This window comes from Tinamus guttatus, unplaced genomic scaffold (genome assembly GCF_059628265.1).
Source record: "Tinamus guttatus ecotype Peru unplaced genomic scaffold, ASM5962826v1 Tinamus_guttatus_pri_ptg000546l, whole genome shotgun sequence".
NCBI classification, from domain to species: Eukaryota; Metazoa; Chordata; class Aves; order Tinamiformes; family Tinamidae; genus Tinamus; species Tinamus guttatus.
In genome coordinates, this window is record NW_028289080.1 from 2,413,884 (window position 1) to 2,434,787 (window position 20,904).

Consider the following 20,904-nt stretch of genomic DNA (forward strand, 5'->3'; position numbering starts at 1 on the left):
GCATAGCGGCGCCGAAACCCCGCCCTCCCCCCGCGTCACGCGCCCTGGTCCCGCCGGGGCGCCTCGTCCGCGCGCCGTGGGCGTGTCATCTCCGTGCCATTTGCATGTCATTTGCATGTCGTTCTGCAGCCCCCTCCCTGCGCGCTCCCGGCGGGGTGGGAGACACGGCCGTCCCCCCCAGCAGAGCCCCCTCTGGGGCGTCCTCTGGGGTGTCCGTTCGACCCACAGGTCCTCCCGGGGGTGCCTGTCCCCACACGGCACTGGGTCCCCTCACCGCCGCTTTTGTACCGCAATAAAAGCCCTTTCCTTGGTTTTTCTTTTTCTTTCTTTTTGTAGGAACGTGCCGGGGTGGGGGGCGTCCCGGCAGGGAGCAGCACGTGGGAGTCTGCACCTGTATTGGGAGCGGGAGGGAAACTGAGGCACGGGGCGCACGGGGGAAGGAGGGAAGGGAAAAGGATGGGGCAGGGAGAGGAGGAAGAGAGGGAGCAAGCAAGGGAGGAGAGGGGGAAGGAGGGAAGGAAAGAGAAGGGGAGAAGGAAGGAGGGAAGGGAAAGAGGGAGGGGGGAGGAAGCAGGGGGGAAAGAGGGAGAGGAGGAGGAAGGAGGGACGGGGAGGCGGGAATGGCGGGACAGGAGGCGGGAAGGAGCAGGCGGCCCCGGGCGCTGCCGGAGCCATCAGGGCTGCGGGTCGCTGAGGCGGCCCATGAAGAGCGGCAGGGCGGCCGCGTCCTCCACCACGGCGAAGAGGAAGGGCCGCAGGGCCTCGAAGACGAGCGCCGTGCGGGCCAGCGACACGGCCAGGGCGCCCGCCGCCTCCACGCCGGCCTCGTCGAGCGCCAGCACCGCGCGGTGCTGCAGCGCGTCCACCGCCGCCTCCGGCGCCAGCCCGCACAGCTCCGCGTCCAGGAAGAGCCCGTAGTCTGCGGGGACCCCGCGCCGTGGGGACGCCGCAGCGCGGGGGGACACCGGGGACTGCGGGGGCGTGGGGACGTCACAGGGATGGGGGACGCAGGGACGGCGGGGGCAGGCGGGATGTGCAGGCGCTGGGGGGCAATGGGCACCAAGGGACACTGGGGACACTGAGGGGAACCTGGGACATGGTAGGCCCTGGGGGACATTTGTGGACACCGGGGTGCAGGAGGGCGCTGGAGGACATGTAGGGACAGAAAGGTTGGGGGGACACCGGGAATGCTGGGACACCAAGGACACCAAGGGGGCAGGAGGACTTGGAAGGGGGACACTGTGGGCACCAAGGGACACTGGGATATGTAGGGTCCCTGTGGGTCACCAAGGGCCACCCGGGTCCCTGGGCGGGATGGGGACACGGGGGGCACCTGCAGGGGCCAGGCTGGGACCGGAGGGCTGGGTGGGCAGGGGGAGCGCCCGTACCCATGTCGTGGATGACGGCCACGACGTCCTGCGCCAGGTCGAGGCGGAAGCGGGGCAGGGCCAGCACGGTGGCGCGGGGCGCCGTGGCCAGCGCCTTGCGCAGGAGGGCCAGGAAGGCGGCGGGGTGCAGCGCCCGCTCCAGCGCCCGCAGCGCCTCCGGGCCGCCCGCGGGCAGCAGCACCACCAGGCTCAGGCCCTGGCCCAGCTGCAGCCGCCCCACCTGCGGGAGGCAGCGGCCTCAGCGCCCCGGGGCCGCGGGCACGGCCGCCGCGCGGCCGCTCGGGGACGACGGTCGTCAAGCGCTGGGGCCACTTCCACCAGGAAGTGAGGCCACTGCCCAGCACGGCTAGTGCTTAACGCCATAAGAAGAGAGGTCGTTGCCCGTCATGGCCACTGCTTGGCCCTACAGGAAGTGGGATGATGACCCATCATGGCCGTTACTTGGCTCTATAAGAAGTGAGGTCACGGCCCATCATGGCCGCTACTTGGCTCTATAGGAAGTGAGGTCATAAGCCATCATGGCCACTAGTTGGCCCTACAGGAAGTGAGGTCACTGCCCAGCATGGCCACTGCTTAATTCCATAAGGAGTGAGGTCACACTCCAACACAGCTATTACTTGGCTCTACAGGAAGTGAGGTCATGACCCATCTTGGCTCTACAGGAAGTGAGGTCACTGCCCAGCATGGCCATTACTTGGCCCTCCAGGAAGTGAGGTCATTGCCCATCATGGCCGCTGCTTGGCCCTCCGGGCAGTGAGGTCACAGCCCAGCATGGTGCCGCTCAGCGCTGCAGGCCACGCGGTGGCGGTGGCCGTGGCCCTGCCGCGTCCCCGCGTGGTGGCCGCGGTGGCGGTGGCGGCGCCCGTACCTGTGCCTGCAGGGTGGGCTCGGTGAAGGAGGCCACCGGGTACTTCTTGCTGGTCATGGTGGGCACGAGCACGGCGGGGCGCCCGGGCCGCTCGAAGGGCTGCGGCACTGTCTCCTTGGCCCGGAACGGCCGCTGCCACTTGGCTGCGGGACAGGGCGGCCGCGGCGCCCGGCGCAGAGCTCGGCGCTGCCCGGCGGCTCCCGCGGCAGAGCTGGGCAGAGCCCGGGGGAAGATCCCGGGGGAGCCCCGGGTACATCCCATGGCCAATTCCCAGGGCAGGGCCAATCCCTGGAAGGGGGGCCGGGGTCAACCCCCAGGGCAGGTCCCCAGTGCAGATCCTAGGGCAGATCCCAGGCCAATTCCCAGCTCTGCTCACAGAGCAGGTCCCCAGGGCAGCTCCCAGGGCAGATCCTGGAGCAGGTCCCCAGGGCAGGTCCCCGGAGCAGCTCCCAGGGCAGCTCTCCCCGCGCTCCCCGGGGCGGCTCCCGGCGCGGCCGCGTCCCTACCCTGGAGGTAGACGGCGCTGAGCAGCACCAGCCGCGTGTCGGGGGGCAGCTGCTCGAGCAGGCGCCCCACGTGCCCCCGCGTGGCCTCCCGCACCCACTTGTTGATGTGCAGCAGGTCGAGGCTCTCGTTGCCGCTCAGCGCCTGCGGCCGGGCCTCGTAGAGCCGCCACGAGGCATTGAGGAAGCGGGGCTCGAGGCGCAGCTCTGCGGCGGGGGACGGCGCCCGCGTCAGCGCCATGGCCGCGCGGGGGGTGCCCGCGCGCACGGGGCCTCACCTGGGTGGTGGAAGATCTGCGAGGCGGCGAGCAGCCCGGGCGCCTTGGCGAGGCGCCGCAGGGCGCCGTGCACGCAGGGCAGCGCGGGCGGGTACGCCAGCACGGCGCGCAGGCGCTGCCGGGTCTCGCCGCGGGCACCTGCGGGCACAGGGGGGCTCAGCGCCGCCGGCTCTGCGCCGGGGCTGCGCGGGTGCCGCCTCGCGGCGTTGCTGCGGCCTGGAGGGGCACGTGCACGGCTTGCAGCGGGCACGGGGGCCGCACACGGGGGTCCTTTGCGTGGGTGCCTGCTGGGATGCCCATGGCAGTGCCCACAGAACATGGTGGTGTCTGTGGTGACGGCCACAGTGGTGCCCCTAGCAGTGCCCACAGCAATGACCATGGGTGGTGCCCATGGCAGTGCCCACAGCAATGACCGTGGTGGTGCCCATAGCAGTGCCCACAGCAATGACCATGGGTGGTGCCCATGGCAGTGCCCACAGCAATGACCATAGCAGTGCCCACAGCAATGACCATGGTGGTGCCCATGGCAGTGCCCACAGCAATGACCATGGTCGTGGTGCCCCTAGCAGTGCCCACAGCAATGACCATGGGTGGTGCCCATGGCAGTGCCCACAGCAATGACCGTGGTGGTGCCCATAGCAGTGCCCACAGCAGTGCCCATGGCGGTGCCCACAGCTCCACAGTTAGCAGAGCCCATGATGGTGTCTGTTGTGATGTCCACAGCGGTGCCCATAGCGGTGCCCATTTTGGTCACGACAATGCCCACTCTGGTGCCCACAGCGGTGCCCATAGCAGTGCCTATAGCAGCCACCACGGCAGTGCCCATTTCGGTCACCACGGCAGTGCCCATCACGGTGCCCATCACGGTGCTGCAGCAGGGCCCACGGTGGCACCCGTGGGTCAGCAGAGCAGTGCCCCTGCCGGCGCTCCCAACGGTGCCCATCACCGTGTCCCTGGCAGTGCCCCTCACCCAGCAGCAGGTGCGACAGCCCCAAGGCCACGTTGATGGGCGAGAAGAGCAGGTTGGCGCCGGGCTCCGCGGCCTCCGCCATTCGCTGGTAGAAGCGCAGGGCAAAGGTGCCCAGCGCCTCGGCCACCGCGGCCTTCTGCGCTCCCGTGGGTGCCCCGCACATCTCGGGCAGCTCCTCGTCCCCCGGGCACGGCGGGGCGGTTGTGCCTGGGGTGCCAGTGGGCCCCTCTGTGGCGGTGGGCACGGGTGCTGCTGCGGGCGCAATGGCCGCTGTGCCCGTGGGCTCAGGTAGTTCCTCTGGCTCCGTGGGGCTGGTGCTCGCCGGCTCCACGGGCACCTCCGTGTCCAGGCCAGGGCTCTCCGTGATGCCCCGCTCCGCGGCCGAGCCGGGCACCGCTTCAGGGTGGGCACCGGTCCCGGGCAGAGTGGAGCTCGTCATCCCCCCGGGGCTGGGGCTCTCTCCGTCGTCCTGCCCTGCAGCCCGGCTGGGCAGGGGGGAGCTCATCCCGCCCGCGGCCTCCTCCGCGCTCGGCTCGCCGGTCAGAGACGGCGCCAGCTGCAACCTCTGCGGTTGGGCAGAGGAAGGGGAAGAGGATTCCAGCGTGGGCCCCTGGGCGAGGGCACCGCGGGGAGCCACCTCCCCGTGGCCAGCGCTTACCGGGGCGACGCACGCCATGGCCGCGGTGGCCAAGCACAGCAGAGGCAGCGAGAGCTTCATGGTGGCCAACACAGGGCAGGGCCCGGCCGCTTGGCAGGGGCAGGAGGACCCTGAGCACCCGGCGCCGGGTCAGCTCCCTGCGCGGCCGCCCGGGCGCCGAGGGGAACTGGCCGGCCCCGGCCCCACGTGGTTAAAAATTAAGGAGGGCGGGTGGCGGCCGGGGTTTCCCGTAAATCAGCCGGAGGGCCGGGAGGGCTGGCACGGGCCGGGGGGTGGGGTGACCCGGAGGAGGCGCCTGCAGGGTCCCCCGGCAGCCCCAAGGGCGCCCGCGCCGGCCCTCCCGCTCAGGGCTCCGGCACTGGGGGCGGCAGGACCTCCTGGGCACTCTAGTCCCTCGGCTGCCCCTTCTCTACGGGCCGCGCGGTGACAAGGGGCAGTTTAACCCCTCGGCTGCCCCTTCTCTGTGGGCCGCGTGGTGACATGGGGCACTCTAGCCCCTCAACTGCCCCTTCTCTACAGGCCGCGCGGTGACAAGGGACAGTTTAACCTCTCAGTCCGCAGCTCCCTGTCCCTGTGATCCCCAAGAGGCCTGGAGGGAGGCACGGGTGCTGTGACACCGCGGGGGTGGCTTGGGGCGGGGGCTCCTTTCTCCGTCACCTGGATGGGGCGGGCGTGTCTAGCGCCCCGGCCCTGCAGGGGTGGCACAAGGTGGTCACGGAGGAGGGAGCAGGCCACGAGCCGGGTCAACAGCGTCGCGGTGCCCAACGGCGCGCAGGCGGCAGGACGAGGAGGTGGCACCCGCGTGAGGGGCTCCTGGGGGGAGCCCCCAGTGTCCCCTGCTGACCCCCAGGGCCCCGTCCCCCCTGTCCCTGCCCTGGGACACGTGTGGGGCCTGGCTACTCCTGCTCCTCCTCTCTGCAGTCCCGGACAGGAGGGTTTGGGGGGTGATCATCACAGCTGCCCTCCCGCCCCAGACATGGGAGAGCCAAGAGAGCTGCCCCTGGGCACCAGCAAGGGGCTGGTGGGGCTGCAACGACCCAGCCTGCCCAGCCCAAGAGCTCGGGCAGGAGCCCACGGGCACGTCTGGCCCCTCAACCCACCCATCTCTGTGACCCCCAGGGTCCCACAGGCAGGTCTGGCCCCTCAACCCACCCATCTCTGTGACCCCCAGGATCCCACAGGCACGTCTGGCCCCTCATCCCACCCATCTCTGTGACCCCCAGGGTCCCACAGGCAGGTCTGGCCCCTCAACCCACCCATCTCTGTGACCCCCAGGATCCCACGGGCACGTCTGGCCCCTCAACCCACCCATCTCTGTGACCCCCAGGGTCCCACAGGCAGGTCTGGCCCCTCAACCCACCCATCTCTGTGACCCCCAGGGTCCCACAGGCAGGTCTGGCCCCTCAACCCACCCATCTCTGTGACCCCCAGGATCCCACAGGCAGGTCTGGCCCCTCATCCCACCCCTCTCTGTGACCCCCAGGATCCCACGGGCACGTCTGGCCCCTCAACCCACCCATCTCTGTGACCCCCAGGGTCCCACAGGCAGGTCTGGCCCCTCAACCCACCCATCTCTGTGACCCCCAGGATCCCACAGGCTGGTCTGGCCCCTCATCCCACCCCTCTCTGTGACCCCCAGGATCCCACGGGCACGTCTGGCCCCTCAACCCACCCATCTCTGTGACCCCCAGGGTCCCACAGGCAGGTCTGGCCCCTCAACCCACCCATCTCTGTGACCCCCAGGGTCCCACAGGCAGGTCTGGCCCCTCATCCCACCCATCTCTATGACCCCCGAGCCCGCAGACGAGTCGTCTCCACCCCTTGGTGCTCGGGGCGGGGCTGGGGCCGCCATGCCCCGCCCCACGCGGCCGGGGGCGTGGCCTCCACCCCCGCAGGGCAGCGGGCGCCCCAGGCCATGGCCCTGAACAGGAGACTGGCCAAGGTGGGCCCCGTCCGGGTCCGGTTCGGGGGTCCTGCACCCGGCGGGGGCGGTACCGGGGGGTGGTGCTGGCCCTGGGGTGTCGGTACCGGGGTTGGGCCTTGCGCTGGGGGCAGCATCGAGGTGGGCGTGATGATAGCGGGTTGTGAGAGGTGCCGGTACCGAGTTGTGGGGCTGCCGGTACTGGGTTGTGGGAGTGCAGGTAAGGGGCAAGGGGTGCCGGTACCGGAGTGGGGGTGCCAGTACAGGGTTGTGGGGTTATCGGTACCGGGTTCGGTGAGTAACAGGTCAGGGTGCCGGTACCGGGTACCGGGGGGCGCTGGTACCGGGTTAGAGGTGTCAGTGCCAGGCCGGGGTGTCGGTACCGGGTTCGGGGGTGCGGGTACCAGGTCAGAATGTCGGTACCGGGTTCAGGGGTGCCGGTACGGGGGTGGCGGTGCCGGTACCGGGTTCGGGGGTGCCGGTACCGGGTTCGGGGTGTCAGTACCGGGTTCGGGGGGTGCTGGTACCGGGGTGGGGGTGTCGGTACCGGGTTCGGGGGTGCCCGTACAGGGTTGGCGGTGCCGGTACCGGGGTGGCGGTGCCGGGGGGCGGTGCCGGTACCGGGTTCGGGGGTGCCGGTACGGGGTTGGCGGTGCCGGTACCGGGGTGGCGGTGCCAGGGGGCGGTGCCGGTACCGGGTTTGGGGGTGCCGGTACCGGGTTCGGGGGTGCCGGTACGGGGGTGGCGGTGCCGGGGGGCGGTGCCGAGTCCCGCCGGGAGCCGCGAGCTGCAGTTTCGCTTCCCGGACGGGACCGCCCGGAGGGGGCGGGGTGACGCCAGAGCCCGCCCCCCCCGCGGGGGGCGTGCCCGGGAAAGCCCCGCCCTGACCCCGCCCTCCCGCAGGAGCTGGAGGAGGCGCGGGGCTGGCGCGGGGTGCGGGAGCTGGAGCCGCTGCGGGGCAGCGTCCTGCGCTGGGGCGGCCTCCTGCTGCCCGTGAGTGCGGGGCTGGGGATGTGGGGGGCACCCCGGGGCGGGGGGCGCCCGGGGGGGACCCCAAGGGGCTTTGGGGGGCGGGGGGCTGTCCCTGGGGGTCCCTTGGGGGGTTAATGGGGTGTCCTGGGCTGTGGGGCTCCCCCTGCGCGCGGCTCTGTGGGGACGAGCTGCGGGTGTCCGTGGGGCCGCGCGCGGGGCTGAGTTGCCCCCGTCGCGCAGTCCCGGCCGCCCTACAGCGCGGGCGCCTTCCGCTTCGAGCTGCACTTCTCTCCGCGGCACCCGCTGGCGCCGCCCCACGTCACCCTGCGCACCCCCATCTACCACCCGGCCGTGGGCGCCGACGGCCGCGTGTGCCTGCCCCTCACGGCGCCCGAGCGCTGGGCGCCCCACGTCACCGCCCTGCACGGTGGGTCCCGCACGGGGCTGGGGGGTCCCCGCGCCGCCCCCCAGCGCCGCGCTGAGCCCCGGCTCCCCGCAGTGCTCCAGGACCTGCTGCTGCTGCTGGAGAACCCGGTGGCGCACGGGGCGCTGCGGCCGGAGCTGGCGCGGGAGCTGGCGCAGGAGCCGGAGCGGTTCCGGCAGCGCGCGGAGGAGCACGCGCGGCAGCACGGCGAGCGGCGCCCCGGCGCCGAATAAACCTGCACACACGGGCGAACGCGGCTGTATTTGAGGTCCCGCGCGCGCCGCGGCGCTCAGCGCTTCTTGGTCTTGACGAGCCCCTTGGCCACGAGGCTGCGGTAGAGCTCCTGCACGTACGTGTAGACGCACTTGGCGTCGGGCACGGGCAGCCGCACCAGGTCGTCCACGTCGAGCAGCGGGGCGCAGCCGGCGCGCTCCCTGCGGCGCGGGGGGCAGCCGTGGGGCGGGCGCCGCGGGGCGCGCGCCGCCGCGGGGACGGGCAGGGGCGCGGGGACACTCACTGCGCGGTGGCGAAGGCCAGCGCCAGGTTGCGGCGGCGCTCGGCGGGCGCCAGCGCGCCGTAGTCGAAGGCGTCGGGGAAGAAGCTGTGCACGAGCGCGCAGAAGGCCAGCCCCGAGGCCCAGCTCGACGAGAAGTTCTGGATGTCCACGTGCTGCCGGGGGGCGCGCGTCCGGGACCGGCCCACGGCGCGGCCCCGCGCGGCTCGGCCCACCGTGTCCCATCCCCGCGCAGCGCGTCCCCGCGTGTCCCATCCCCTGTCACATCCCCATGTGTCCTCTCCCTGTGTCCTATCCCCACGTCCCATCCCCATGTGTCCCATCCCTGTATCACATCCCTCCGTTTCCCATCCCTGTGTCCCATCCCCATGAGTCCCATCCCTGTGTGTCCCATCCCCGTGTCATGTCCCCGTGTGTCCCATCCCCACGTGTCCTGTCCCCGTGTGTCGCATCCCACCATGTCCCATCCCCATGCGTCCCATCCCCGCACATCCTATCCCCACATGTCCCATCCCTGCGTGTCCCATCCCCATATCCCATCCCCACGTGTCCAATCCCCATGTATCACACCCTCTCGCGTGTTGTATCCCGCATCTGTCCCCGTGTGTCACATCCCGCCGTGTGTCACGACCCCCACGTCTCGTCCCCACATTTCCCATCCCCTCTGCGTTTCGCGTCCCCGCCACGTGTCCCGTTCCCGTGTCCCCCCCGTGTGTCCCGTCCCCGTGTCCCCCTGCCGCCGTCACCTGGTAGCGCCGCGTCCTGGCGCGGCACCACTCCAGCAGCATGGCCTTCACGGCGGCGGTGCCCCCCGTGCCCCTCAGGTGCGGCGCCAGCCCCGTCGCCGCCCTGCGCCGGGGGCACGTGGGGCTCCTGCCCCACACCGGCCCCCTCGCGCTGCCCCGGGGCTCCCCATTGGCTCACGGGCCCCCAGCAGCTCCCCATTGGCCCGTCGGTCCCCCCCACCTGGCTCCCCATTGGCCCGTCAATCCCCTGCTACCTCCCCATTGGCTCTTCTGGCTCTTCCCGGGGTCCCCATTGGCCCATCACTCCCTCCGTGTCCTCCCATTGGCCCATCTCCCCCAACCCTGCAGGCTCCCCATTGGTCCTTGCTTCCCCCACGTCGCTCCCCATTGGTCCCTGCCCCCCCCAGCACCTCCCCATTGGCCCCTTCTCCCCCCGCACCTCCCCATTGGTCCCTGCTCCCCCCGCACCTCCCCATTGGCTCCCCCCACGCGGCTCCCCATTGGCCAACGGCTGCCCCAAGCGACTCCCCATTGGCCCAGCACTCCCCGGCCGCGCGGCCCAGGCCTCTCATTGGCCGGCGGCTCCCCACGGTGGCTCCCCATTGGCCCCGCTCACCCTCCGAACTTCTCCAGGATGGCGCTGCGCCCCCTGGCCGGGCCGCCCGCCGGCGCCCGCCCCACGGCGCCACGGCCCGGCGCCCCCCCGGCCGCCCTCCTGCGGGCACAGAGCCGCCGTGGGGCGAGAGCTGGCGCGGGGCGGCTGCAGGGCACAGGCTGTGGGGCGGCAGCCATAGGATGTGGGGCAGGGGGCACAGGTTGTGGGGCGCCATTTGGTGGCAGCCAGGGGTCACAGGCAGGCAGATGCCACCGAGGGTGGCAGCCGTGGGGCGGGGGCCATGGGGCACCGTGGGGCCGGGCATGCACTCACCTCTGGCCGCCCCCCGAGCCAGCGGCGGCACCAGCTGTGGGGAGAGCAGAGACGTCGGGGCCGCCGTGGGGCACCCACGCGCAGGGGGCACCCACAGTGGATCCCTGGGGTATGGGGCAACTATAGGGGATCCCTGGGGGCGCTATAGGGGATCCATGGGGGGACAGGGGAGCTATGGGGGACCCTAGAGAGATGGGGCACCTATAGGGGATCCCTGGGGCGCTATAGGGGATCCGAGGGGGGACAGGGGAGCTACAGGGGATCCCTGGGGCAGGGGGCAGCTATAGGGGATCCCTGGGGCGCTATAGGGGATCCGAGGGGGAACAGGGGAGCTATAGGAGATCCGCAATGCATGGGGGATCGGGATCGGGAAACTCTAGGGGACCCCAGGGGGACAAGGGAGCTATAGGGAGCCCCAGGGGGATGGGGCAGCTATAGGGAGCCCCAGGGGGATGGTATGGGGTGCTGGGGGTCCCTGGCGCCCAAGGAGCTGCGGTGCCCACCCCGCCCCACGCAGCCCTCACCCGTGGGGGACGTGGGGGTCACAGGCGCCGTGGGGCTCGTGGGTGTCGCGGGCGCCGTGGGGCTCGTGGGGGACGTGGGGGACGTGGGGCTGGCGGGAGGGAACTCAGGCCACAGCTCGTCCTCGTCGTCCTCGTCCTGCCGCCACGTGGGCGCCGGCCGGGCCTGGGGGTGCGGGGGGCGCTGTCCCCACCGCCCCACATCGCCCCACACCGCCCTACATCACTACCCACTGTCCCCCGCTGCCCCATATCACCCCACACTGCCCCCCACTGCCCCACATCGCCCCCCACTGCCCCCCATTGCCCCACACCGCCCCACGCCATGCCCCACCACCCCACAGCTCCTTCCCTGCCCCCCCGCAGCTCCCCCACTGCTGCCCCACAGATCCCGCCCCACAGAGCCCCCAGGATCCTGCTGGCACCTGCCCAGGGCCCGAGGGGCTGGCGGCCTCCATTGCCGCGGCCTCGCTCCCAGCAGGCCCTGTGGCCTGGCCCTCGCTCCCAGCATCCTCTGGGGCCTGGGCCCGGGCCTGGGTCTGGGCCTCACTCCCAGCATCCTCCGTGGTCTGGGCCTCACTCCCAGCATCCTCTGGGGCCTGGGCCTGGCTCCCAGCATCCTCTGGGGCCTGGGCCCGGGCCTGGGTCTGGGCCTCACTCCCAGCATCCTCTGGGGCCGGGGCCTGGGCCTCACTCCCAGCATCCTCCGTAGTCTGGGCCTCACTCCCAGCATCCTCTGGGGCCTGGGCCTGGCCTTCGCTCCCAGCATCCTCTGGGGCCTGGGCCTGGCTCCCAGCATCCTCTGGGGCCTGGGCCCGGGCCTGGGCCTGGGCCTGGCTCCCAGCATCCTCTGGGGCCATGGGACGGGCGGGGGGCGGGGCGGCTCTCTCGTCCTCCATGTTGGGCTCTGGGGACAGGGGCACCCACGGGGGGGAGGGGTCAGGGGGACGCAGCCCCCCCACCCCCCACAGCGGCCCCGGCCCCACGGCAGCCCCTGCCCCCGGCCCCCAGCCCCACAGTGGCCCCACAGACCCCACCCCTGGCCCCGCTGGCTGCCCCACGGCAGCGCCCGCCCCACAGTCCCCAGCCCTGACCCCCATGGCAGCCCCTGCCCCCAAAACTCCCCTGCCCCACAGATCCCCCTGCCCCACACATCCCGATGGCCCCACAGGGTGCCCCACGGCAGCCCCCATCCCACAGTCCCCACCCCTTACCCCCATGGCAACCCCTGCCGCACAAATCCCCCAGCCCCACAGCCTCCTGATGCCCCCCAGCCCCACAGGCTGCCCCACGGCAGCCCCTGCCCCACGTGCCCCCCAGCCCCACGGCCGCCCCACGGCCGCCCCGGCCCCGCTCACCGGTGCTGGTGCCGCAGGCGGCGCCGGCGCTGCCTATTTTTACCCGCAGCGACAGGTGCCCCTTTCATTCAGGCCAGGGGGCCGGGCTGGGGGCCGCGGGGACGGACGTGGGGACACGGGGACAATGGGACGGACGTGGGGACAGACGTGGGGACGGGCTGCCCGCCCCACGCGCGCTGCGGGGGCGCCCCAAGGACAGGGACGGGACACGTCGGGGGCGCAGGACGCCCAGGGGGCACTGGGGACACGGAGGGGGCACGGGGAGACACGGGGACCCCTGGATAGAGCCATGGGGACACGGGGAGGACATGGGGGACAGGGACCCCTGGGCAGGGCCCTGGGGACACGGAGACCCCTGGACGGGGACACGGGACCCCCGACAGGGCCGGGGGGACAGAGAGGACAGACCCCTCCCCCCCCGCCCCGCGCCAGGGGCGGGGCCTGGCCCTGGGGGCGTGTCCCGCCGCTGGGGGCGGGGCGCGCCGCCGCCAATCAGCCCCGCCGCCGCTCTGGCCCCGCCCCCTGGAGGGCTCCGCGGGCACCGCCTCCCTGGGCCGCCCTTGGCCTCGGCGAGGCCCCGCCCCCTCCCCGCGACCGCCCAATCAGCGCAGGGCCCGGCCCGCGGCCCGCGACACCTATTGGCCGGGCGCGGCGGGGGGGCGGTGCCGCGCGGCGGCGGAAGCGGCGGGGACCACGTGGGCGCGCGCGGGCGCCATGGAGCCGCTGCGGGCGCAGCAGCTGGCGGCCGAGCTGGAGGTTGACATGATGGCCGACATGTACAACCGGTGCGGGGCGAGCGGGGCTGGGGGCTGCTGTGGGGCACGGGGCTCCCAGGATAGGGGGCAATGGGGAGGCACTGGGGGCTGCTGTGGGGCACGGGGCTCCCAGGATAGGGGGCAATGGGGGGCCCTGGGGGCTGCTGTGGGGCACGGGGCTCCCAGGATAGGGGGCAATGGGGAGGCACTGGGGGCTGTTGTGGGGCACGGGGCTCCCAGGATAGGGGGCAATGGGGGGGCCCTGGGGGCTGCTGTGGGGCACGGGGCTCCCAGGATAGGGGGCAATCGGGGGGCACTGGGGGCTGCTGTGGGGCACGGGGCTCCCAAGATAGGGGGCAATCGGGGGGCACTGGGGGCTGCTGTGGGGCACGGGGGCTCCCAGGATAGGGGCAGTCGGGGGGCACAGGGGCTCTGGGGGGCATTGGGGGCTGCTGTGGGGCACGGGGGTTCCTAGGATGGGGGTGGTCAGGGGTACAGGGGCCTTGGGGGGCACTAGGGGCTGCCGTGGGGTAGGGGGCTCCCAGAATAGGGGGCAATCAGGGACACAGGGGCCCTGGGGACTGCTGTGGGGCATGAGGGTTCCTAGGTCGGGGCCACTGGGGGCTGCTGTGGGGCACAGGGGCTCCCAGGATAGGGGGCAATCAGGGGGCACCGGGGGGCTGGAGGCTGCTGTGGGGCACGGGGGTTCCTAGGACAGGGGCAATGGGGGGCCCTGGGGGCTGCTGTGGGGCACGGGGGTTCCTAGGATGGGGGGCCCTGGGGGCTGCTGTGGGGCACAGGGGCTCCCAGGACACGGGGGCCCCGGCGCCGCCGCGGGGCGCCCGCCTGACGCCGCGGCGCAGGATGACGCGCGCGTGCCACCGCAAGTGCGTGCCGCCGCACTACAAGGAGGCCGAGCTGTCCAAGGGCGAGAGCGTGTGCCTGGACCGCTGCGTGGCCAAGTACCTGGACGTGCACGAGCGCCTGGGCAAGAAGCTCACGGAGCTGTCGCTGCAGGACGAGGAGCTGCTGCGGCGCGTGCAGCAGGGCGGCTCCGCCTGAGCCCAATAAACCGGCCCCGCCGCCGCCTCGGCCCCTTCTTCGGCGCGGGGACAGCCGGACGGAGACGCCCCCGGCGGGGGTGCGCGGGAGGGCGGCGCGGGGACAGGCGGCGAGAGCCGTCCCCGCTGGTGACGCGTGTGGGGGTGACGCAGGAACAGTCGGAGACGCTGGGGACAGGGCCCCCTGGACAGAGCCACGGGGACGGGAGGGGACGTGGTGGGACACCTGTCCCTGGGGGGGACACCCGGAGCGACAGCCGGAAAGAGGCACCGCCGAGGGACACCGGGGGGGTGCGCACAGTCACACCAGGGACACTCGGACAGGGGCACGGGACAGCCAAGAAGAGGCCACGTGGGGACACCCCAGAGACACAACCGCCCCTGGGGACAACCAGAGAGAAACAGCCTTGAGACACCCGCACAGAGACACCCCAGGGACACGCACACCCGCACAGGGACAGAGGGAGAGGCAGACGCCAGGGACACCCCCAGAGACACCAACACACCCTGGGACACCTGTAGAAATAGAGCCCAGAGACACCCACACACACACCTGGGGACAGCCAGAGAGAGACAACGCAGGGACACCCGCACAGGGACACCCCGACATATAAACAGGCACCCAGGGACAGCCGGAGAGACAGCCCTGAGGCACCTGCACAGAGACACCCCAGGGACACGCATACCCGCACAGGGGGACACCCACACACCCCCAAGGACAACCGGAGACGGGGACAGCCCCGGGACAGGCGCACAGAGGAACAGCCGCACAGCCCCATCCTGGCAGCACAGCTGCACCTGCAAACACCCAGAGAGGGCAGGAACCACCCAACAACACCCGTGCGGGGACAACCGCAGCCGAGGGCGCACAGGGCACGCGCGGGTGTTGCGGCTCCCAACAGCCCTCCCCGGGGAAGCGGGTCGGGCCGCACAGCGCACCCCGTTACACCCCGCGGTGTCGCGGGGCCCCGGCAGCGCCCGGCTCCGCCGCCGGGAGCATCAATATTTCAGGAGCAGCGAGACGTGACCTGGAAAAGGCTCCGGCGGCGCCGCCCGGCCCCCGCCGCCAGCCCAGGCGCCGCGCTCCCAAAATAAGACCATTTTTAATAAATAATTCCCGGCCTCTCGGCGGCTCCGGGCGGAGCGGGGCCGCTCGCGGGGGTCCCCCCGTGCCCGCAGTCCCGGGGCCGCCCCGCTCGCGCGCGGGGCTCAGAGCCACAGCAGCAGCAGCAGGAGGAGGAGGAGGAGGAGGAGGAAGGGGGCGGCCGCGGGCCGGGGGGCGGCCGAAGGCAGCGGGGCGCAGGGGGCCCCGGGGCAGCGCCCGGCCGCCTCGGGGGGGGTCCCGTAGCCCCCCCAGTAGTCGCTGGGGTGCGGGCGGGCGGGCGCCGGGCCCCGCAGGTCGTGGGGGGGCAGGTCGCGGTAGAAGGCGGAGGGCGGCGCCGCGGGCAGGGGGCCGGGCCGCCCCGGGCGGGGGCCGCTGTCGCCGTGGTCGCCGTCGCGGGCGGCGCCGTCGCCCGCCTCCTCCTCGTCGCCCTCCTCGTCGTCCTCGTCGCGGGGCGCGGGGCAGCCGTCGAAGTCGTCGGGGCGCAGGTGGCGCAGGTCGGCGCCGCGGCGGTGCGGGGGGCTGGCGCAGGGCACGGGCGAGCTCGAGACGCGCGTGCGGCGGAACCAGGCCCAGAGCGGGCGCGCGCGGCAGTCGCACGCCCACGGGTTGGCGTTGAGGCGCAGGAACTGCAGCGCGGGCAGCGCGGCCAGCGGGTCCCCCGGCAGCGCCACGAGGCTGTTGTTGAACAGGTAGAGGATGGTGAGGCGGGCCAGGCCGCGGAAGGCGCGCCGGTGCACGGCGGCCAGGCGGTTGGCGTGCAGCAGCAGGCGGTCCAGGCTCGCCAGCCCTCGGAAGACGCCCTCGGACAGCGCCCGCACCCGGTTGCCGTGCAGGAAGAGGTGGCTCAGGTTGGCCAGGTCGGCGAAGAGGTCGTCCTGCGCGGCGGCGGCGGTGAGAGACGGCACCGTGGGTGCGGGCGCCCGGCAGCCCGGCCCCACGGAGCGCTCCCGTGGGCACCCCCTGCAGCCCTGCCCTGGGGGTGTCCCCCTGCATCCTCGCTCCTGCACATCCTCCTGCGTCCTTGGTCCATGCAGCTGCATCCTCTGCACCCCTGCCCTGTGTGCATCCTCCTGGTCCCTGCCCCACAGGACTCATCCTGCCTCCCTGCTTCCCTGCATCCTCCTGCAGCCCTGCCCCAGGAGTGTCCTCCCGGCTCCCATGGATGCCCCCTGTATCCCTGCCCTGTGCGCCCTGTCCCAGGAGTGTCCCCTTGTCGTCTTGCCCTCGCTCCATGATCATCCCTCATCACCCTGCCCTATGTGACCTGACCCAGAGGAGACGCCCTGCTCCCTCGCCCCGAGCACCTCATCCCTGCCCCATGGGCACCCCCTGCCAGGCAGCCCAGGGGCTCCCTTGCCTCTCGCCACCCCCGGATGCCCCCGTGCCCGCACCTGGAGGTAGAGCAGCCCGTTCTCCTGCAGGTAGAGGTACTGGAGGCTGTGGAGGCCGCGGAAGATGGCGTTGGGCAGGCTGGCCAGCCGGCACCGGTAGAGGTGCAGCGCCTGCAGGCGCCGCAGCCCGTGGAAGGTGTCGGGCGCCAGGGCCCGCAGGTGGGGGTTGTCGCCCAGGTCGAGCTCCTCGAGGGCGGGCAGGTGGCGGAAGGTGCCCGGCTGGATGGAGGAGATGTTGTTGGAGTAGAGCCAGAGGGTGACGGTGCTGGGCCCGAAGGCGCCGGCCCGCAGCGCCCCGATGACGTTGTTCTGCAGGAAGAGGCGGCGGGCGCCGGGCGGCAGCCCCGCGGGCACCGCCGACAGGTTGCTGGCCTGGCAGCTCACGGTGGGCGGCGAGACGTAGCACGTGCAGAGCGCGGGGCAGGCGGGCGCCGCGCCGGGCACCCACGACAGCGCCGCCAGGAGCAGGGCCGCCAGCCGCCGGCCTGCGGGCACAGGGGGGCGGGCGTCAGCGCGGGGCCGCGGCCGAGGGACCGGGCCCCACGCGCCCCATCCCGGGCGGGAACCCCATGCGGGTGGCCCTTGGGGCCCCATGTGGAGCCCCAGGAGGATGGGAACCCTGAGGAGCACCCCAAGACGCTCACCGCCCCTTGGGGATGGGCACCCCAAGGGGCATCTCTGTGACATTGATACTCTATGGGTACCCCCAGGAGCCCCATGAGGGTGTCCCATGAGGGTGGGTACCCCAAGGACCCCATATGGGTGTCCCATTGGGCTGAGGAGCTCTCCAAGCTGATGCCCACACTCCACCTCTCCATCTCCGCCCATGGGCCGTGCACCCCAAGGAGCACCCACAGACCACACCAAGGAGCTCTCCAGGGCACAGATCACAGCTCTGGGCACTCTGAGGGGCTCCCTACGGCCCACTCTCCACGTGCACTCCAAGGAGCGCCCTAGGGTGCTGATGGCCCCATGGGACTGTGCACCCCAAGGAGCCCTCCCAGTGCCTGCCCGCCCTCTGTGGTCCGGGCACCCATAGGGCTGTTCCCACCAGCTGCCCCATGGGGCTGAGCACCCTCCCAGGGCCAAGGGCACCCTAGGAGGCCCCCCAGGTGCCTGACTCCCCCCTCGGGCACCTTGAAGAGCCCCCAGGGCTGCCCCCGCCGCAGGGACCCGCCGGGGCACTGACCGCCCCATAGGACCGCACAGCCCCGGGACCCCCGCGGGTGAAGGGGGGCGGTCTGCCCCCCCCCCCCAAGGCGGGGCGGCCCCACGTGCGCGCGTGCCGCGGGCCACGTGCGGGGCGGCGGCGCGCGTGGGCGCGGGCTGACGCGCTCGCCGGTGACACGCGCCGCCGCCGCCGCCGTTCCTGTTGTTCGCGCCGCCGCCCCCGCCCCCCGCGAGCGCGCGGAGGGACCGGGAACCGGCCCGGGCCCGGGCCCGGGGCGGGGGGGGGGGGGCCCTGCCCCGCCGCTGCAACCCGAGCGCCTCATCCATAATTCAGCCCCGCGGCCTGGCCCGCTGCCCGCTGCGGCCGGGAGGGGCCCCGGGCTCCCTTCCCCGCCGGCAACGGGGACGGCGCGGGGAGGAGGCCGCTGGCGCCGCCCCCCTCCCCCGGCGCCCCGTGCCGGCGGCCCCCCCCGCGCCCCCCTCCCGCGCCCCATCTGTCACTCCCCCTCGCCGCGGGCTGACTCAGTTTGGCGCTGAAGTCACCGGCTCCCGGGCCCGCTCCCCGTGCCAACCGGCTCCCCCCCCCGCCCCGCTCCGCTCCCCCGCCGTCCCGCGCCCGTAGCGGCTCCTGCCCCGCCACCCCCCGAGCCGCCGACGGCCGCAGCGGCACCTTGGGGTGGCCCCGCGCACCCCGCGCCCTCCCCGTCTGTCCCGCGCGGCGCTCCCGGGAGCCCCCGGTGCCGCCGCGCGTCCCCCCCCGCCGCCAAGGAAAGCGGGACCCCTCCCCGGTGCCCGCGGGGCTCCGGGGCCGCCCCGTCCCGCTCCTACCTTGGGGCACGTCCCGAGCCGTCGGGGGCCGCATGGCGGGAGCGGGACGGGACGGGCGCTCAGGCGCTGCCCGCAGCCCGGGCGCTCATGGCCGCCGGTGCCGGGGGCGCTTGGGGGGCGCGCGCCCCGTTACCCCCCGCTGCGCCGCCGCGAGCAGCCGCCGGTGCCGCCGCGGGGCATGGCACGACACGGCGCGACACGACACGCGTGGGAGCGGCGCGGCCCCGGCGCTGCCTGCGGCTCCCGGAGGGTCTGAGCCGAGCCCGGCGCCGCCGCCTTATCCCGGGGCGGCCGCGCTCCGCCTCCCGCCGCCGGCCCCGCCGCTTAACCCTTCGCGGGACGCGTCCCCACGCCGGGAGCCCACGCGGGACGCGGCGCCGTCCGGGAGAATCTGGCGGGACGCGGGGAGGCGCCTGCTGGGGGCTCCGTGTGCGGCGCCGGACGGACTGTGGGGCTCCCACGCGGGACAAGGGAGCCCGCGGGAGATGGGGACGCGCCGCTCGTGGGGAGTTTGACGGGAGTCAGCGAGCGGGTTCCCGCACTGAAGACCCGCGCGCGGCTGCGCACTCGGGACGCACGCGGAGGGGCCCACTGGAGACACTGGGACCCACGCGTGGGGCCCAGCCCTCAGGGGATGGGTGTGTGCGGGGAGCGGGGGGAACCCACGTGAGGGGGGTGCCCACCCGGGACCCGCTGGCCCCGCGGGCCACCTACCCACGCGGCCACCGGGCAGCGCTGCCCACCCACGGGGAAACACGAGCGAGTCCCGGAGGGGAGGGCTACAGCGGCGGGGCGCAGCGGGGCGCCCCCCACCCCAAGCAGCCCCGTCCCCACGCGGGACAGCGGGCGCAGCCGGGGCGCTGTCCATGGTAGCTCGCGTCCCGCTCCCCGCCGCGCACCCCACGGCGCGTCCCGCGTGGGCGCGGGGCTGCGGCGCGGGCGCGTGCCAGGCTGCGGCGGCACAATCTGGCAGCCGGTTTGTTTGCGGCGCTGCCTCCGGCGCGGCTCCCGGCGAGCGAAATATCACAAGCTGGAGAGGCAGACGCCGGCGCGGAGCGGTGGGCGTCGCGGGCGGCACCGGCCCCACGCGGGGAGCGGGGGGGCTGCCGGCCGCTCGCTGCCCCCCCCCCGGTGCACCCATAGCCCCCCCTGCCGCCTGTGCGGGGCCGCGGGCCCGCGTGGGCTCCTGGCCGGGGTTCCCTGCTCGGGAACGGGGCACGGGGAGCGGGACGGGCGGATGGAGCCGGGCACGGGGGGCCGCGGGCCGGCGGCCACGTGGAGACGCGGGGTGACACGCGGTGGCCGCAGGGGCGGGACGGGGACACGCGGGGGGGCCGCGGCGGGAGGCGCCCCCCGCCGCCCCGGGGGGCGGGCCCGGGCCGCTCCTCCCCCGCCGCGAAGGACGGAGCGGGCGCGGCCGCGCGGCGGTGAGTGCGCGCGCCGAGCCGGGCCGGGCCGGGCCGGGCCGGGCCGGGCCGGGCCGCGCTTGATGCCGCCGCCGCCGCTCGGGCCGGGCCGGGGCGGAGTCGGGCCCGCCCCGTCGCCGCCACCGGGAGGCTCCGAGCCGCTCGCTGCCCGCGGGTCGGACCGGGCCGGCGCTTCCCGGGAAGGCGGCAGCTCCGCCCCGGCTCTGCCGGCCCCGGGCGCTGCGGTGGATGGGGCCGGGGGGCTGCGCTCGGCGGCCCGGGCTATAGCAGGGCCGCGTGCTATAGGATGGCCCCGGGGCCCGGATATAGGATGAGCAGGAGGCGGGGAGAGCGGGTGGCCCGGGGGCGGGGATATAGGATGAGCGCGGAGCGGAGATAGCGCATGGCCAAGAGGTGGGGATATAGGAAGAAATATCCCGCGGGAAGGAATATAGGGTGTCTTGGGGACAGGGATACAGCGTAGCCAGAGGGCTGGGGTTTAGGGAAGCCAGGGAGCGGGGACAAAGGGTGACCTGGGATATAGGTGAGCTGGGGGCTGGCATATGGTGTGGCCAGGGGGCTGGGATACAGAGTAGCTGAGGGCTGGAATCCAGGGGACACAGGAGCTGGGATTTAGGATGACCAGGGGGGCTGGACTACAGGGTAGGCAGAGGGTTGGGGTACAGGATGGCCCAGGAGCTGGGCTATAGGGTGACCCGGGGCCTGGGCTACAGGGTGACCTGGGGGCCGTGAGCTGGGCGCTGCGCCTTGCCCACGGCACCGTCCTACCCCGGGGCCCGGCACCCCCCGGCCTGGGGTTGGGGCGCGCGGCCGGGGCGCTGCCGTGCCCTGCGCTACTTCCTCCCGCCTCCTCCCGTGCCAGCACATCCGCTCGCGCCGGGAACCAGCCAAGCGCGGCCGGGAAGCCCCAAAACGGCCCTGTCACATCCGCCCTGTGCGGCCCGGTGGGGCCTGGCCGCGCCGGCTCCTGGCTCCGCTGCCGGCGTGTGGGACCGATCCCCCGCGGACGCCTCCGTGCCCGCCTGGCGTGGGGCACACGGGCGGGGGGCGCACGCGTGTCCCCGCCGCCACTGCCCCCAGCCATGGGTGTGCACACACATGTGCAAGGGCAAAGTCCC

At 73.6% G+C, this 20,904-nt stretch overlaps 5 protein-coding genes across 5 annotated transcripts; 2 read left to right on the forward strand and 3 right to left on the reverse strand.

Moving 5' to 3' along the window:
* Positions 1–674: 674 nt before the first annotated feature.
* On the reverse strand, positions 675–4,683 carry SERPING1 (serpin family G member 1). The gene is made up of 7 exons (XM_088534249.1): positions 4,666–4,683; positions 4,008–4,572; positions 3,038–3,175; positions 2,763–2,966; positions 2,257–2,399; positions 1,389–1,608; positions 675–919 (listed from the first exon to the last, which is right to left on the reverse strand). The coding sequence occupies exons 1-7, from the start codon at positions 4,681–4,683 to the stop codon at positions 675–677; spliced, it is 1,533 nt and encodes a 510-aa protein (XP_088390375.1).
* A 1,897-nt stretch (positions 4,684–6,580) lies between these two features.
* On the forward strand, positions 6,581–8,215 carry LOC148592656 (ubiquitin-conjugating enzyme E2 L3-like). Its single transcript, XM_088534250.1, has 4 exons — positions 6,581–6,607; positions 7,490–7,579; positions 7,799–7,985; positions 8,058–8,215. The coding sequence occupies exons 1-4, from the start codon at positions 6,581–6,583 to the stop codon at positions 8,213–8,215; spliced, it is 462 nt and encodes a 153-aa protein (XP_088390376.1).
* A 55-nt stretch (positions 8,216–8,270) lies between these two features.
* SMTNL1 (smoothelin like 1) lies at positions 8,271–11,590 on the reverse strand. Its single transcript, XM_088534251.1, has 7 exons — positions 11,117–11,590; positions 10,695–10,857; positions 10,171–10,204; positions 9,859–9,954; positions 9,243–9,345; positions 8,500–8,651; positions 8,271–8,416 (listed from the first exon to the last, which is right to left on the reverse strand). The coding sequence occupies exons 1-7, from the start codon at positions 11,588–11,590 to the stop codon at positions 8,272–8,274; spliced, it is 1,167 nt and encodes a 388-aa protein (XP_088390377.1). The 3' UTR covers position 8,271.
* Positions 11,591–12,712: 1,122 nt separating this feature from the next.
* On the forward strand, positions 12,713–13,866 carry TIMM10 (translocase of inner mitochondrial membrane 10). Its single transcript, XM_088534187.1, has 2 exons — positions 12,713–12,834; positions 13,668–13,866. Exons 1-2 carry the CDS (start codon positions 12,764–12,766, stop codon positions 13,864–13,866), a joined length of 270 nt encoding a protein of 89 aa, XP_088390313.1. The 5' UTR covers positions 12,713–12,763.
* A 1,208-nt stretch (positions 13,867–15,074) lies between these two features.
* RTN4RL2 (reticulon 4 receptor like 2) lies at positions 15,075–16,955 on the reverse strand. The gene is made up of 2 exons (XM_088534253.1): positions 16,362–16,955; positions 15,075–15,845 (listed from the first exon to the last, which is right to left on the reverse strand). Exons 1-2 carry the CDS (start codon positions 16,953–16,955, stop codon positions 15,075–15,077), a joined length of 1,365 nt encoding a protein of 454 aa, XP_088390379.1.
* Between the last annotated feature and the right edge of the window lie 3,949 nt (positions 16,956–20,904).

Coding starts and splice junctions, on each gene's coding strand:
- SERPING1 (XM_088534249.1), bottom strand. Junction 3,176..4,007: donor GCTGTCGCACCTGCTGCTGG/GTGAGGGGCACT, acceptor CTGTGCCCGCAG/GTGCCCGCGGCGAGACCCGG. Junction 920..1,388: donor GGCCGTCATCCACGACATGG/GTACGGGCGCTC, acceptor GGGTCCCCGCAG/ACTACGGGCTCTTCCTGGAC.
- LOC148592656 (XM_088534250.1), top strand. CDS start 6,581: ATGGCCCTGAACAGGAGACTGGCCAAG. Junction 6,608..7,489: donor TGAACAGGAGACTGGCCAAG/GTGGGCCCCGTC, acceptor GCCCTCCCGCAG/GAGCTGGAGGAGGCGCGGGG. Junction 7,580..7,798: donor GGGGCGGCCTCCTGCTGCCC/GTGAGTGCGGGG, acceptor CCCGTCGCGCAG/TCCCGGCCGCCCTACAGCGC.
- SMTNL1 (XM_088534251.1), bottom strand. CDS start 11,590: ATGGAGGACGAGAGAGCCGCCCCGCCCCCCGCCCGTCCCATGGCCCCA. Junction 10,205..10,694: donor GACCCCCACGTCCCCCACGG/GTGAGGGCTGCG, acceptor CTCTCCCCACAG/CTGGTGCCGCCGCTGGCTCG. Junction 9,955..10,170: donor GGCTCGGGGGGCGGCCAGAG/GTGAGTGCATGC, acceptor TGCCCGCAGGAG/GGCGGCCGGGGGGGCGCCGG.
- TIMM10 (XM_088534187.1), top strand. CDS start 12,764: ATGGAGCCGCTGCGGGCGCAGCAGCTGGCGGCCGAGCTGGAGGTTGAC. Junction 12,835..13,667: donor ATGGCCGACATGTACAACCG/GTGCGGGGCGAG, acceptor GCCGCGGCGCAG/GATGACGCGCGCGTGCCACC.
- RTN4RL2 (XM_088534253.1), bottom strand. CDS start 16,955: ATGGGGCCCCAAGGGCCACCCGCATGGGGTTCCCGCCCGGGATGGGGC. Junction 15,846..16,361: donor ACGGGCTGCTCTACCTCCAG/GTGCGGGCACGG, acceptor GCCGCCGCGCAG/GACGACCTCTTCGCCGACCT.